General features: G+C 42.9%; 1 protein-coding gene across 1 annotated transcript in view; it reads right to left on the bottom strand.

Annotated features, from left to right (window-relative positions):
- Positions 1–8,529: 8,529 nt before the first annotated feature.
- Positions 8,530–16,353, bottom strand: part of LOC146371032 (amine oxidase [flavin-containing]-like) — a 46,105-nt gene continuing 38,281 nt past the window's right edge. The window contains exons 10-15 of the mRNA XM_084954938.1: positions 14,735–14,788; positions 14,591–14,648; positions 14,405–14,502; positions 13,310–13,421; positions 12,287–12,349; positions 8,530–11,851 (exon numbers count right to left, since the gene is read on the bottom strand). Coding sequence (XP_084811064.1) covers positions 11,696–11,851; positions 12,287–12,349; positions 13,310–13,421; positions 14,405–14,502; positions 14,591–14,648; positions 14,735–14,788 — 541 coding nt within the window. The 3' untranslated portion in view covers positions 8,530–11,695. The remainder of the gene's footprint in view (positions 11,852–12,286; positions 12,350–13,309; positions 13,422–14,404; positions 14,503–14,590; positions 14,649–14,734; positions 14,789–16,353) is intronic.

Genomic DNA, 16,353 nt, shown 5'->3' with positions numbered 1-16,353 from the left:
GTGGAAGGAGAGCAAAGTTCTCAGATCTGGTCAGATTCATAAACAGACAAGCAAAAATAGCTGCAGATCCTTTGTTTGGTGACATTAAGGATGCTGAAGACAAAGCAAAGTCATCTGCAAATGTGAGAATGACTAGATCATCCAGGCAAAGGGGAAGCACATTTGCTACAAGTGTAACACAAGCTGCAAATGAAAGGTCACCTGAAATTAATAAAAGTGCTTCTTGTCACACTAGCAATGCCTTCCAGAAACCATGCATATACTGTGAAAAACTCCATACACTGGCAGAATGTCAAAAGGTCAGAAACCAGCCTTACAAAGAAAGACTAGAGTTCCTTAAAGCAAAGGGTCTGTGCTTTGCATGTCTGACACAAGGTCATCTGAGTAAGGACTGTAAGAAAGATCATTGTGTGAGTACTGCGCTAAGAGACATCCAAGTATGCTTCATTGGACAAAGGAGGAGGACAGTAAGGCAGATGATTGCATCCAGAGAAATGTCTCAGACATTCCCACAACAAGTGATGAAACACACACTTCAGGCAGAATTTGTGGAGCCACAGGGGCCGGAAAAGGCGTTCATGTGTTATCGATCGTTCCTGTGTGGGTTAAGTTAAAGAAAGGCAATAAGTTGATTGAGACTTATGCATTCATGGACAATGGGAGCCAAGCCACGTTTTGTTCAGAAAAGCTGATGAGACAACTGGGTGTAGAAGGTAAGAAAACAAAATTCATGCTTCGCACAATGGGACAAGAAAAGATGGTGACAAGTTACCACCTGTCAGGATTAGAAGTGTGTGGTTTAAATGAGAACACCTATATAGATCTTCCTGACATTTACACTCATGCAGACATTCCAGTGTCTAGAGAGAACATCCCTACACAGGATGACTTAAAAAGGTGGCCACATCTTCGGCAAATCAAGTTCCCACATTCAGATGCAGACATTGGACTTTTGATAGGATGTGATGTGCACAAGGCTATGGAACCATGGGAGATTATTCATAGTAAAGATAACGGTCCATATGCTGTTCGAACAGTCCTGGGTTGGGTTATCAATGGCCCTCTCAAGAGAGATTCTTGCTCTACTCCTTCTGACAGAGAGCTGAGTGTTTCAGTAAATCGCATCTCTGTCACTAATGTTGAGAATCTTTTGATGCAACAGCTCAACTATGATTTTCCAGAGAAAGCTTCTGAGGAAAAACAGGAAATGTCACGAGAAGACATCATGTTTATGGATTCTGTCAATGGCACAGTTGAAAGGATTAATGGTCATTATAGTATAGGTCTTCCTTTGAGAAACAAAGCTGTCAAAATGCCAAACAACCGCAGTGCAGTAATGCAGAGGGCAGAGAATCTGAAAAGAAAATTAATCAGAAACACAGAGTTTCACAAGGAGTATCAGAGCTTCATGTTTGACTTGCTGAATAAAGGCTATGCAGTTCAGGTACCAAACACAAAGACTACCCCTGAAAATGAGAGAGTTTGGTACATACCACACCATGGGGTGTACCACCCCCAGAAAAGAAAACTCCGTGTAGTTTTTGACTGTGCAGCATCCTTTCAAGGGAAATCACTGAACGAAGAACTCTTGCAAGGGCCAGACCTAACGAACACACTGATTGGAGTACTAACAAGGTTTAGGTGGGATCACATTGCCTTGATGTCAGACATAGAAGCTATGTATCACCAGGTGCGAGTACCTCCAGAGGACAGTGATCTTTTGCGTTTTCTCTGGTGGCCAAATGGGAACTTGAATGAACCTCTGCAAGGATACAAAATGATGGTGCACTTGTTTGGGGCAACATCCTCCCCAAGCTGTGCAAACTATGCACTAAAAAAGGCAGCAGAAGATGCTAAAGAAAAAATGCCACTAGCAGCAGTTAATGCTGTTCTGAACAATTTTTATGTAGATGATTGTCTTCTGTCAGTTTCAGATGAAGCAGAGGCATGTACTATGGTCAGGGACCTGACTGCATTGTGTGAGAGTGGAGGATTTCACTTAACAAAGTGGATGAGCAACAGCAGAGTTGTCCTTGCTTCCATTCCTGAAAAGGAAAGAGCAAAAGAGATTAAAGATTTGGATTTGAGACATGATGCACTACCAGATGAAAGAGTCCTAGGAGTGAACTGGTGCACAGAGACGGATGTATTCAAGATCAGGATAACTGAAAAACCTGTGCCAAAGACTAGGCGAGGCATCCTCTCATTTGTAAGTGCAATATATGACCCATTGGGCTTTTTGTCTCCTGTCATTCTGCCAGCAAAAATCATCCTGCGAGAGCTATGTGGCAGGAAGATTTCATGGGATGAGGAAATCCCAGCTGAACTGGCTCAAAGGTCACAAGTTTGGCATTCAGAGCTTTCAAAACTTCATGGCTTTACCGTCAACAGGTGTTTGAAACCTGCTGAATTTGGAGTGGTCATATCTACACAATTGCACCACTTCGCTGATGCCAGTGAGAGAGGTTACGGAGTCGTTACTTACCTCCGTATCACAAACCAGAAAAGAGAAACTCACTGCTCATTCATTATTGGCAAGTCCAGAGTGTCTCCTCTGAAGCAGATAACAATTCCACGTCTCGAGTTGACAGCAGCTGCAGTTGCTGTAAAAATGGACAAGCTCATGAGAAAGGAGCTGCAAATGCCACAAGAAGAATCTGTGTTTTGGTCTGACAGTACCACTGTTTTAAAGTACATTTCCAGCGAGAACATCAGATTTAAGACATTTGTAGCAAATAGAGTGTCACTTATTAGAGACAACACAAAACCAAGTCAGTGGATGTATGTAAACTCTGAATTAAACCCTGCTGACCACGCTTCAAGAGGAATGAACACAGACACATTCATGAAGTGTTCAAACTGGATTGCTGGGCCAGAGTTTTTGACAAAAGATAAGAAAAACTGGCCAATTCCACCGGACATTAAAGAAATACCAAAAAATGATGTCGAAGTCAAAGAGGTGATGAGTGTGGATGTTACAAAATTACATGAAAATCCAGTGAACAAACTGATCTCTCACTATTCAGACTGGTACCGTCTAAAAAAGGCAGTTTCCTCGATACTTGCGTTCAAGCAGCTGCTTGGCAGGTTAAGTGCACATCGGAAGCTTCTCATGTCACAAGCAAGTGGCTGTGAAAGCAGCAAAAAGAAATCTGAAAAGGTTGCAGGTCAAATGCAGCAGTTCAAAACATGTATTAAGGGATCTTCACTTACCACTGCAGATGTTGCAAAGGGAGAAACTGAGATTGTTAAGTTTTGTCAAAATCAAAGCTTCGCAGAAGAAATTGCAAGTCTTCAAAAAGGTGACAAGCTTAAAAGGAGCAGTCACATTGCGAAGCTGGATCCTTTTGTCCAGGATGGAGTTTTAAGGGTTGGCAGTAGGTTGCATGAGTCTGCACTACCAGCCGATGTTAAGCATCAAGTGATTCTCCCTAAAGGTCATCATGTTTCTACTTTGATTCTGAGACACATTCACCAAGAAACAGGCCATGGAGGAAGGAATTACATATTATCCAGGCTGAGAGAAAGATTCTGGATTCCACAGGCAGATTCAGCAATAAGAAAGATCCTGTCAAAGTGTGTAACATGTAGAAGGACATCTGCGAAACCTGGTGAACAAAGAATGGCAAACTTGCCACAAGATCGCCTGATTCCTGACAAACCTCCATTCACAAATGTGGGCGTAGACTATTTTGGACCTTTTGAGGTCAAGCATGGGCGCAGCAGAGTTAAGCGATATGGTGTATTGTTTACATGTCTTGCTGTTAGAGCAATACACATAGAAGTTGCCCACTCACTAGAGACTGATTCTTGCATAAATGCATTCAGGAGGTTTATTGCAAGACGAGGTCAAGTGTCTGTCATGAGATCAGACAATGGCACTAACCTTGTGGGTGCAGAAAAGGAAATGCGTGAAGCAATCTAGGGATGGAATCATTCAAAAATCTCAGAAATGCTCATGCAAAAGGGTATCACCTGGATATTTAACCCCCCAGCAGGGTCACATTTTGGAGGAATCTGGGAGAGACAAATTTGCTCAGTTAGAAGAATTCTTAACCAGATCCTAAAGCAGCAACCTCTGGATGATGAATGCTTGCGGACATTGCTATGTGAAGCTGAAGCAATTGTCAACGGCAGGCCAATAACAAGAGCGTCTAATGACCCCAATGATTTAGACGCACTTACACCTAATCATCTACTTCTTCTTAAAGGGCAGCCAGTACTGCCACCTGGATTGTTTCAAAGAGAGGACTTGTATGCAAAAAAAAGGTGGAGACAGGTGCAGTACCTGTCAGACATTTTTTGGAAGCGTTGGACTAAAGAGTATTTGCCGCTTCTACAAGAAAGACAGAAGTGGTTAGTGACTAGGAGAAATCTGAGACCAGGAGATGTTGTTCTCATAGTTGATGACAGTGCACCAAGAAGTTCCTGGTTAATGGGAAAGGTTGAGAGAACAGTTCCAGACTCACATGGACTTGTCAGACGTGTGTTTGTCAAAACCAAAACTAGCGTTTTGGAGAGGCCTATCGACAAGTTATGTTTGTTGCTTGAAATGGAGGCAACAGTTGAATCTCAGCCTCATGTGTAACAGATATATGTTCAACACATATGACTTATGTTTCATATAATGTTTGGTTAAGCCAGTTAGATTCTGAGTGTTGATATTAAATGACGCTTTATTGTGTTAATATGTAATTGTTATGCTTTAGCAGTAACAATTAGGGGCCGGAATGTTAGCGCCATTTATAGTTATTACATGTTTTATTTTGAAAAGCCTGAAAAGGATATGGTGCTTTTGTTGTGAAAGGTTTGTGAGAAATAAAAACAAGCGAATGGCGGAGCGACACGATGGTTTTACCGTCGTTGTTGCACAAACCGACGCGTAAAACAGCCTCTTGTCCATCCAGACTCTTATTTTAGATATAAGAGAAATAGAGAACTCCAAGAAGAAACAAAGATAGCCATTACATAAAGCATAGAATTGAGGCACTTCAAATAATTTAATCCCAACAATATATACAAAAAACTTCAATTTTAAAGTGTTTATTTATCGGATAAAATAAGTTATTACTGTCCTGTCACCGTTATTATTGTCAGGGGTGTCCAAATCCACAAGCTAAGAAATACAGAACAGAAACCAAAACACTAGTAGCCATGAACCAAGAAGAAAACAGACAAATAAACAATAATACAAAATCAAAACACTGGGCCACAGGCCCAGGACTGTAACAAATGCAGTCCAATCAGCAGATCACTGATACATCTTGTAATGTATCAGTGATCCTGTATTCTTTCTTTTAAAATGATTAAAATTCCTCATTGTGTGGCAGTATACCCGATGAAAACAGTGCCTGTATTCTTAAAGCATCTGAAGACTGGGTTAGGTTAGATTTGTTAGTACTTCTGAGTACTTCTTTTGGCCTAAGAGTCATTTATTTTATCAGTCAGCGGCTCCTTGGCATTTTGATGTTTTAGAAAAAATCCAACACTAAATTATTGTCCTGAAAATACCTGTTACATTAAATGATGATGTGTATTTGTGGAGAATGCTGTGCTGGTGGCTGTATGAATGTGGTGGACAGGCGAGGGACTACAAAGCACTACAGACCAAAGGAGTCGGTGGGAATGTGACCATGACATAGCAGGAAGTGTTTTAATCTCCAAAACGTGTCTGTAATATTTGATATGCAGGATAAGCTCCAGCTATATCCTCAATCTTTAATGTTCACTATGCACTGCTTCAGTGGGAAACAGAGGTGCGCACAGTGTGGTGTTTTGTCAGCAGAGCAGCAGAGGCCCAACATGAGTTTGGTAACAAAGCCTTCAAAAGTCAAAGAACGCTGACAAAGGGACCAGACAAAGAACGATTCAGAAGACCCCTATGAGAAGACCACCAAGGGAACAGTTCACCCTGCCTGGGATAGGGTTACCGGGGCTCCGCCCTGGAGGCAGGCCCAGGGAAGGTGCCTGAGGGTGAGCGTCTGGTGACCAGGCCTTAGTCCATGGGGCCTGGCCAGGTACAGCCCGAAAAAGGGACATGGGCCCATCTTCCTGCAGGCCTGCCACCCACAGGAGGGTGGGTTGTGAGCAGAGCGCGGCCAGGAGTGGAGGCCCTGGCTGATATGAGCCTCAGCTACCAAGACTGGCAACTGGAACATGGAATGTCACCTCTCTGGTGTGGAAGGAGCCTGAGTTAGTGCGTGAGGTTGAGAGGTACCGGCTAGATATAGTTGGGCTTACCTCAGTTCACGCCTCTGGAGCCAGTCTCCTGGAAAGGGGCTGGACTCTGCTGGAGGTTGCTCTACCTGGGGACTCTGTTGTCCTACTGGGAGACTTTAATGCTAATTTGGGCAACAACAGTGAGACCTGCAGGGGTTTGATAGCGAGGAACGACTTCCTGGATCTGAACCCGAGTGGTGTTTTTTGTTGTTGGACTTCTGTGCAAACCACAGTTTGGCCATAACCAACACAATGTTTGAACATAAGAATGTCCATAAGTGCACATGGCACCAGGACGCTCTGGGCCGCAGGTCAATGATCAATTTTGTAATCATATCACTAGACCTGCGGCGAAATGTTCTGAACACTCAAGCCTAAACATATAGTGAGGGTGTGCTGGGAAAGCCTAGCAGAGATCCCAGTCCTTGAGGTCTTCAGCGTACACCAGCGTACATAGATGTGTGTTTTGGACTTGGAGAAGGCATTCAACTGTGTCCCTTGGAGTGTCCTGTGGAGTTTGCTCTGGGAGAATGGGGTGTTTGGCCCATTGCAATGGGCCATTAGATCCTCATACAACCGTTGCAAGAGCTTGGTCCACATAGCCAGTAATAAGTGGATTCGTTCCTGGTGGGTGATGGGCTCCACCAGGGCTGCCCTTTGTCACCGATTCTGTTCATAATTTTTATGGACAGAATTTCTAGGCGTAGCCAAGTGGGGGAAGGCTTTCACTTGGATGGTCTCAGAATCTCATCTCTGCTTTTCGCGGATAATGTGGTTCTGTTGGCTTCATCAGGTGATGGCCTCCAGTCTGCACTGGAATAGTTTGCTGCCGAGTGTGAGGCCGTGGGAATGAGAATCAGCACCTCCAGACTCGAGGCTTTGGTCCTCTGCTGAAAAAGGGTGGAGTGCCCTCTCCAGGTCAGGGATGAGTTCCTGCCCCAGTGGAGGAGTTTAAGTATCTCGGGGTCTTGTTCATGAATGACGGGAGAAGGGAGCGGGAGATTGACAGACGAATTGGTGCTGCAGTGATGCAGTGATGCAGACGCTTAACCAGGCTGTTGTGGTAAAAAAGAGAGCTGAGTGTAAAAGCGAAGCTCTCAATTTTCCGGTTGATCTACGTCCCCACCCTCACTTATGGTCACGAGCTGTGGGTGGTGAGCTAAAGAACGAGATTGCAGACACAAGCCGCAGAAATGGGCTTCCTCCGAAGGGTGGCTCGCCTCTCCTTCAGAGATAGGGTGAGAAGTTCAGCCATCCGGGAGGGGCTCAGAGTAGAGCCGCTGCTCCTTCACATCGAAAGGAGACAGGTGAGATGGATTGGGCATCTGATAAGGATGCCTCCTGAGCGAGGTGTCCTGGGCATGTCCCACTGGGAGGAGGCCCTGGGGCAGACCCAGGACACACTGGAGAGATATATGATCTAATGACTCATCGTCATCGGTGTTTTCCATGAAAGAATTTGAAATTTCAGTTTGATTGACTACTTTACGCCACTTCATTTTAAATGAGCTTTGGCACAGAAGAGATGGTGGTGTTTCTGGATCATGTTCACGTATGGCTTCTTCTCTGCACGGTAGAGCTTCAGCCTGTATTTGTGGATGGTACAGTGAAATGTGTTCACAGCCGGTGATTTCTGGATGTGTTCCTAAGCCCATCCAGTGAATTTCATGACAGAATCACATCTGTTTTCACTTCAGTTCACAGACATCCAATACTGATTGTCAGACTTGTCCCCTGCACACACAGATTTCTCCACATTCAATTTTATGTTGAGGAATATTATTCTGAATTGTTCCATAATTTGTACAGGCAGGTTTTTGCAGATTGGTAAACCTCCATCCACCTTTGCTTCTGAGAAGCTCTGCCGCTCTGAAACGCTCGTTTTACACTCCGGTCATGTTACTGATCTGATGCTGTTTAACCTAACCTTCTTTTTAGCACTACTTACTTTTCCTGGCTTTTGTTGCCCCGTCTCAACTATTTTTAAACCAGGTGCTGCCATCAAAGTCAAAATGAGCTTTTATTTTTCTTAAAATGGCACACTGACTCAGCTTAAACATTTGATATGTCATATATGTTCTCTTGCTTGCAAATCATTGGATTCTGGTTTTATTTACAAATGACACAATGTCCTTTTTGGAACTGCGGTTTTATTCTTCCTGGGCACATTGGGCACTGGGCTAGCTTTTAATGATTTTTTTCCCCACATTTTTCTTAACTATTACACCACTGTTTTCACTCCGTTGGGCTGTAGCTCTGCTCTGAGTCGACATAATGACACTTATAATACACACACGACACCAGAATAAATCAGGTTAAGGCGAGTAAAAGATTTATTTCACATTTTGTTAAATATCACCAGCTTTGTATGAGGAATCAAAGACATCAAAGAGCAGGTCACAGGAATAGTTAAGAAGGCTCATATGCACAGAGGGACAAAGGAAGGGGGGGTATCTCCAGAAAACCCCCATAATGAATAACGCTGCATCACGTCTGCTGATGGTTTGTTGTGAGTGCTGTAGTTTTTTGTTGTTGTTTTTCTACAGGGTGGATGGAATTTGCTGGCTTTGTTTGTTCAGCCAACCATAAACTCAAACACTTTCAGTGATGGTTCAAAAAGTGACATTATTATTCAATCATTACTTCTAGAACTGCGCATAAAACCTGCACTGGGACTGAGGGTCAGACGGGAGAGGGACACCACAACGAGGGAAGAAACGCTGCAGGCACAACACAAAGCACACACGGACACAGAGATAAGCAGAGGGATCACCTCAACAGTCTGAGCTCTGATGCTGTGTTTTTACACCCGGCTTTACCTGAGTCAAGTTTGCAGTGAGGACATAACTCAGGTAAGGGGAACTTTAAAAACGAAAGGTTTCGGATACACTTGAACACAATGCTGACCCCTGTTAATGAGCGCAGATGATGCCTTGAACCGATGACCTGGTCCATCTGACCTCTCACCTCCGGAGCAGGCGGGGGAGGGAAAGAGGGATGAGGGCTGAGAGTGTCAGAGTCACAGGCACTTGCGATAAAATGACAAAAACGTTACAATTTCCATTAAGGCACAACAGATAAACTACACTCACAAACATCTTTGGGACAAGAACAGCATGATTCTTGTAGTGGGCATAAAGAGCTGCACACAGAGGACTGTGCAGCAGGTTGGCTTTCACATCTACACCCCCGACAAATGATTTTACCCGGACGAATGATTGCTGACGACACTGCTTGCTGAGCGGCCAGTAGTTAAACCTTTGTTGCAGCGAGTCAGTTTTTCAGCGAGAATGTCATTTCTTTAAAGTTTCTCTAAAAGACAGTTTCATTTTTCCTAAACAAATCAAAACAGTTGTTACGAGGACGCCTTAGGGCCGGTGGGATCGTGTTTATCTGAAGTGAGAATGTGAAAAGGTAAAAATACACAAGTGAAAAATGTGATTACCTTAGCAAAACCACCATGCATGTGTTATCTAGTGTGAGGAAAATACATTCAAATGCTTCCGTCATACTGACCGATAGATTACCACACTAGCAGCTGGACACCACTACATTTCCATTAAAAGAATAAGGCTGACTCTTCTCATTCTTAGGATGAGTTTTTCTTTTTGTCTGTCAACAAATCCCACAAATTCTAACAGTGAACTGGTCTGTCTCACCACTTCCTGGCTTATGTACGTGAGCCTAGAGTTCCTGTTGAAGTGAAACTACAGGAAAAAACTAGATTGTTTGAGAAGTCACAAAAAGCTAAGCTGCATTCACCTTCTAGCCCCACTTCTGAGCTCTTATTAATAAAACGTGCACACTTTTATCTATGGATATGAAAAATTTGGTATACTTGAAGACTAAAAATATAGAAAACATAACTATTTGTTGAACATCTGTACCTGCTCTGTGTTCAGTCTGGATAAACTTTAACTCTTTACTCCATAAAGAGACACTGACAACATCCCCTTTGTAGCCTTAATGATGAGTTTTGACACCTCAGCATATATCAATAAAGTTGTGGTTTGAAGACAATCAGAACAGTTTCTGGGTTTTTCTAAGTTTAGTTGCACAGGGAGAGACCATCCGCACTAACTTCTGATGCACACCAGTCGTTTTGTTCTATAAGCCTGAAGCATTCAAGGTCACTCCTGGTCGATTTATACAAGGGGGTAAAGAGTTAAAACAACAAGTAACTATAACTGAGAAGTGTTTAATTATTATTTATAATAATCATTACTATCACCATTAGTTTATGGATTACTTATTAAATTTATGGGTTCAGTAGTTAGACTGGCACCGTCTTAATTTTTGGTGGCCATATTTGGTAGCCTGTGTTTGCTGATACCTAAGACTTACTATAGTTTAAACAGAGGATTTATATGAAAGGAGTTACCATGAAGGAGACAATTAGCTACAAAGACTGCACCTGGCTTTAAAGATGCCTTTTCAGGTGGAAACCTAGACATCTTAACATAGGAGTCTGTGAGGAATAACCCGCTTTTGGAACCAGCCTTCAACTGCACAGATCGCTCATTGGGAATAATACACATTTGGTGCCCTAATATGACATTATTAGGCTACATATTAGTTTCATATTAGGGCACATAATTTGGGCTTTGGGATCTAAATAAAATTTAAATTTAAGAGAAACAACAAAACCCATTTCACGCGGTACCAACTCACTTTAGGGTTGTGACTCACATCTGGCTTTAGCTACAAAGACAATGCTAAAATTCACTATTCATTTGTGTTTTCATGGGATTTGCTGACAGAAAAAGCCCCTCCCCCCACTTGTCCTTGAACCTCCTCTCTGATTTTCTATGTGGACAGTGTCACTATACTGACTCTTTTCTCTTCTGAAGTCACTGGATTTCATCAAACAGCTACGGCTGCTTGGCCAGAATAAATCGGCACCTAAAATCAGCAGAGGTAATTAGACACACAGTGGAAACTCATGCACACGCGCTCGCACACTTCGTACGGAAACTTTGATGACCACACGCTCACGAATGCATGCTCACCGAAGCATGCGACACAGACGAGGCTCATACACACAGTAAGCATGGCGACTTTTATAAACTCACATATAATCGACACAGTGGATTTCATTGGCATTGTATGGGATAGTAATAGTGACAGAGAAGGTTTCCCCTTACGAACTGATTCTGATCTTTTTTCCTTCATTGGTTTCACAATCTGAGTCTGCATGTTTTAAACTGAAGTTAGGCTTTCGCCACTCCTCTCAAACACCTTTCAGTCAGCCCTTCTCACCTGCTTCATTCTCTCTTTCGTTTGTGGACAGAGTAACAGTGTGTTAGTGTTTTTGCATGAGCTGAGCAGTCCTTACAGCACGGTGTTTCTCAAAAAACAATGTATACCCTATGTAGGTCACTACTCTGTAGTTTGGGCCCATAAAGCACTAGAAGTACACAAGTGTCTATTGAGACGTGTTCCCTTGAGATGTGGAGGAGTGAGACGACAGGGTGGTTTAACTCCGGGGGATGATGCCCTTCTTGTAGGCCACCAAGCCAGCTGCGGCGGCAGCAGACAGGAATGTGGAGACTCCTAAGAATTTGAGGAAACCATCAACCGAAGGCAGGTTTCTCTCCCAGAAGGTGGTAACAAACGGGAGTGCCCGGATTTCCTGCAGGACGGAGGGAATGATGATATCAGATATCTGCCTTTTTCATGTGCATGATATTAACTAGATACTTGATAGATGATTTGGCAATATACAACTTATGTAATCTTGGGTCCAAAATGTGTAAACAATGCATAGGTGTCTTAAACCTGCATTTTTTTACATGACCAGCAGGGGGCAACTCTTCTGCTTGCAAATGATTGTATAGAAAGCTAGGGAGAAAATGACCTCTCTTGGTTTACAACCCCAAGAAACATTAGGGTCTTGCCTGGTAGTTTTTTTCTCATTTATTACAGGATGATCTTTTTCACAGTATCATTTATGGTAAAAAGTGTTTTGGATTCATGACGAGAGATTTCAGAGTGTTTCTCCACTGATTGTACATTTTTTTTTAATCAAAAGCCAACTTGTAATTTGGTGCATAAGGACTTCTCTTACATCGTTCTCAGGCTCAGGTTGCCAGATCTGATTAGGTTGGAGTTTACCCATCGCACACATGACCTGCGAAAAGACATTGGTGGTGTCAGTCAAAGACTTATAATAATAATAATAAATAATGGATTGCATTTATATAGCACTTTTCTAGGCACCCAAAGCGCTTTACAATTCCACTATTCATTCACTCTCACATTCACACACTGGTGGAGGCAGCTACAGTTGTAGCCACAGCTGCCCTGGGGCAGACTGACAGAAGCGAGGCTGCCATATCGCGCCATTGGCCCCTCTGGCCTCAAAATTTACAGTCTAACAGTCTAAAATTTAAACATGATACACATTTTTGAGTTTGGGTGATGTTAATAAGATAACTCGTTATTATTATTGCACAGTCATACATAGTACAATAGCACAATGAAATTGGGGAACTGTCCCACGTTGGCACTACATACAACACGACACAGCAACTTAACTTAAGTAATAAAAAGAAGAATAAGTGTATGTTTATGTTTAATGCAGATAATCTACTCACACTTGACTGGCCTTTACTGTAACTGACCTACTCTGCAGCAGAGCCAGAGCTAAGAAACATGGAGGAACATGAACACATGGGGGAGTATCTTAGGAAACCAAACCTAATGTTAATGCCTTGGAAGAAGGACATAAACTGCAAGCAGCAGGCGAGTGTCTTAAAGAGAGATTTAGCTTCTAAGTAAGAAGACTGAGTGGGGAAGACCATTTTGATTCTATGGTTTGTTTCAGTCAGCTGTGCTCAGACATAAATGAGAGGGGAGAAAAGGCGAGGATGTCATGATTTGATATCAGCTGACCCCCAGCACTGCTGGCTGAGCATCCACAACACCAGGAGCAGGCTGAGGTGTGACTAATAGGTGTGCCAGCTGCATGATTTACGTGGTTTCCACCTGGTATATATAAGTAACCTGCCTCTAAGGGTGTTTAAACTGGTAAGAACTGGTATTTGCTAATACGTAGCAGTGAAAAGCAGGTACTTTAATGCTCTCTGACCTCTCTAGCTGCTCTCTCTCCAGCTTGTACAGCCCCCTCCATGTAGCCACTCCATTCGGTGGCCGTCTCTGTGCCCGCAAAGTACAACTTGCCCACCGGCTCTCTCAGCACTCTGAAGAGCAAAAAAGAGAGAAACAGGAGAGGCTTCAGAGGTTAAACTGGTTTACAGGTTTTAAACACCGTTTTATTTTTAATGTATGCACCAGCATTGTACTGATTCACTTCATTTAAGAATATCATCTCACCTGAATAAGTGCAATATGGGATTATATAACATAAAGTGCATTTCCTTTGGATCAATCTTCCCACCCCCACTGTGCTCAACGTTAAAGAACCAAAGAAAGGACTTTTGCTTTAACTCAATTTCTTGCAGGGCCACCCGGTATGTGAAACAGTTACTCTGTATAAAAAAGCACAATGTTAGGTTTCCAACTCCAGCTTACTTTTCATTGTGAGTGAGAACACATTTGCACATCTGGTGAGGACATTTAGACATGAAATATGGTTCCCATGATGGTTAACAAGGAGTTTCAGTTTTTCATATGGAGGTTAACAAAACTCTAATAGTGAACATATGCAGCAGGATCTGTACAACAAGCAGCTTCGACTAATAAATGAAACCAGCCGCAATGCATCAGACACCTGTAAAGAGCCACGGCACTGGATTGTGTTTTATGTGTGTGTACAGCTATAGATTTAATGGGCAAATCCTGGGGACACGTCCTGCTGTACTGCAAATGCATTCATTTGTTCACACTCCAATAAAACCCATGAAATGCCGCAAAAAACATTGCAATAACACCATTCAGATGAAATATGAGATCACAGTATTGCTTGTGTGGTAAACATAATAATCCAACACAAAGTGTTGTGATCTCAGTGAGTCCCCTCTGAAGCCGTGCACAGGAAGGCAGGTTCATTTCATGGAGGAGAAGTGAAATAATCACAAATCCTGCTGAAACATACATTAGCCATTAATATCCAGCAGCTGACACATTGAAATAAATTAAGTCAATTGAAATGAAAAGATCACACTTTTGTATTTATGTTTATTTTTTTTGTGTGTGTACATGTGTGAGAGAGAGAGAGACTCACCTGCCAAACTGAGTAAGGATTCCTGGGGGGAAATAGGCTGTGTAGCAGCCTCCAGAGTACTCCTCTTCACACCAGTTCTTCTCCTCATAGTGCACCGGCTGCAGGAAACAAGCAGACACATGAGCAGTCAGTCAAGTGATTCCACAGTATCCACATGACTGTGTACCACTCTGCACCCAAACTCACATGCAAAGCTTCATCTGTGCCCAGCACTTTGGAGTAGATCTCACAGATCCTCCTCAACCTAAACACAACAACACAGGAGTTGGGATTAAACTGGTCTCACAGCTCGTGAGAGTTTTTTTTCCATCTCTGTCCACTGGTGTCTACCTTTCTTCCTTGGACAGGCTTGAGAGCTTTCTGCACTTGTGGGCAAGGATGAATCTGGGGGGAGAATGAAAAGAGAAAACACTACATGAGCATGTGTGGCTGGTTGGATGACTTTATCACTTGTGTTTAGCTCCATTCAAGCACAAGTCCTACACTGTATGGAAATTCTTGTAGGAGCTCATGCGAGAATACTAGGTCAGAGTCAGATGGTAAAGCTGAGACACAAGCCTACAGGCCAGTCAGTAACCCTCTGATAATCACAGGTCGCTAGTGAAAAAAATGTGTATTCCACCCTAATGATGACTAAAGCACTCATCATGGTGCAGCATTGTATACTTCTTTGGGGCTGCTGATATCACTTAGCGTTATCTGGCAACCTCCAGTAACCACTTGCCAACCAATCATGGACGAATACACATTTTTCCCTGACAGGTGGTTACCAGGGGGTCACTGACTGGTCTAAAGAGGATAGAAAAGACCACATGTTCATAGTTATAACTCAGGTCTGAAAGCTGTCCTGCGGCAGGTAAATATTTTTGGCGATGTAGTGTACAATATGGAATCATAATTAGGGATGGATATGGGTATCCGGTGCAATTATGGCACCGGTTCTGACATAAACGGTAGTAACCAGACCGTAAAGCAGCGCACATTTCGGTGCTTTTTTTTCCTGAGATGTCATACACTTTGGATTCTAGCCAATCATTTTACCTTTCCAAGCGTAGTAGGCGGGCCCAGGTACGTACGTTCTTTTAGAGCAGAGCAACAGATTAAAAATGCTCAAGGCGAAGTCTGGCTGTACTTCACAGCAAAATATGCAAACTCAGCAGCCTGCAACAAGTGCTTTAAGGTGATACTGTGCAAAGGAGGTAACACCTCGAATCTGATGAAACACCTGGCGACGCATAGCAGGTTTTTTTTAAAGCCGAGAAATGCGCCGTATTTGATAGCTTGCTGCGAGACCTCACACCGGGCACATCTACTGCGGGTGTGGTGCCTGTTATCGACCCGGAGTTAACAACATCCCCCAAGAACCCGAAGAATAGAGTCCTGGCCCCTAGCCCTGCCAGTGTAGCAGAAATGATGACGGATGATGATGGCAGCAGCAGCTGTTCTTCTCTGCGTGAGTAGCTTAATGTTGTTCGTGTGTATTTACGTTGAGTAGGCTAACCACGTTATTACATTAAAGCATGTAAGATGAACTAGCAAACACCGTCATAGTTTCATGCAGCTGTCTTCTTGTTTGATGGCAGATACTCCCTTCACCCTGGCCAAAAAGACTAAAATGACCAAAGAAAAAGAGGGAAACAGCTAAACATGAAAGGTTTTTGGACAAACTTTGATTTTTTTTTCCATTGTTTAAGCACTGCTTCCAGCCAAGAGTGATACCAAAAATCGCCTATAGCTGCAGAAAAGGCTAACATTGTTATCTTTTTTACAAAAAAAACAGCTAAACATGAGAGGTTTTTGGACAAAGTGTGTGTTCTTCATTCTTTAAGCACCGGCACCGTTTAAAAAAGTACCGGTTTGGTACTGGTATCAGATAAAACCTAAATGATACCCATCCCTAGTCATAATACAAAATATACACAATTACAGAGAACTGTTTGAAGCTCTGT

The sequence above is a fragment of the Perissodus microlepis genome, chromosome 16, assembly GCF_051167445.1.
Source record: "Perissodus microlepis isolate ML-2025 ecotype Zambia chromosome 16, ASM5116744v1, whole genome shotgun sequence".
In the NCBI taxonomy this organism is placed as follows: domain Eukaryota; kingdom Metazoa; phylum Chordata; class Actinopteri; order Cichliformes; family Cichlidae; genus Perissodus; species Perissodus microlepis.
Note: the sequence above shows the minus strand (reverse complement) of the source record. Positions and strands in the feature narration are given on the sequence as shown.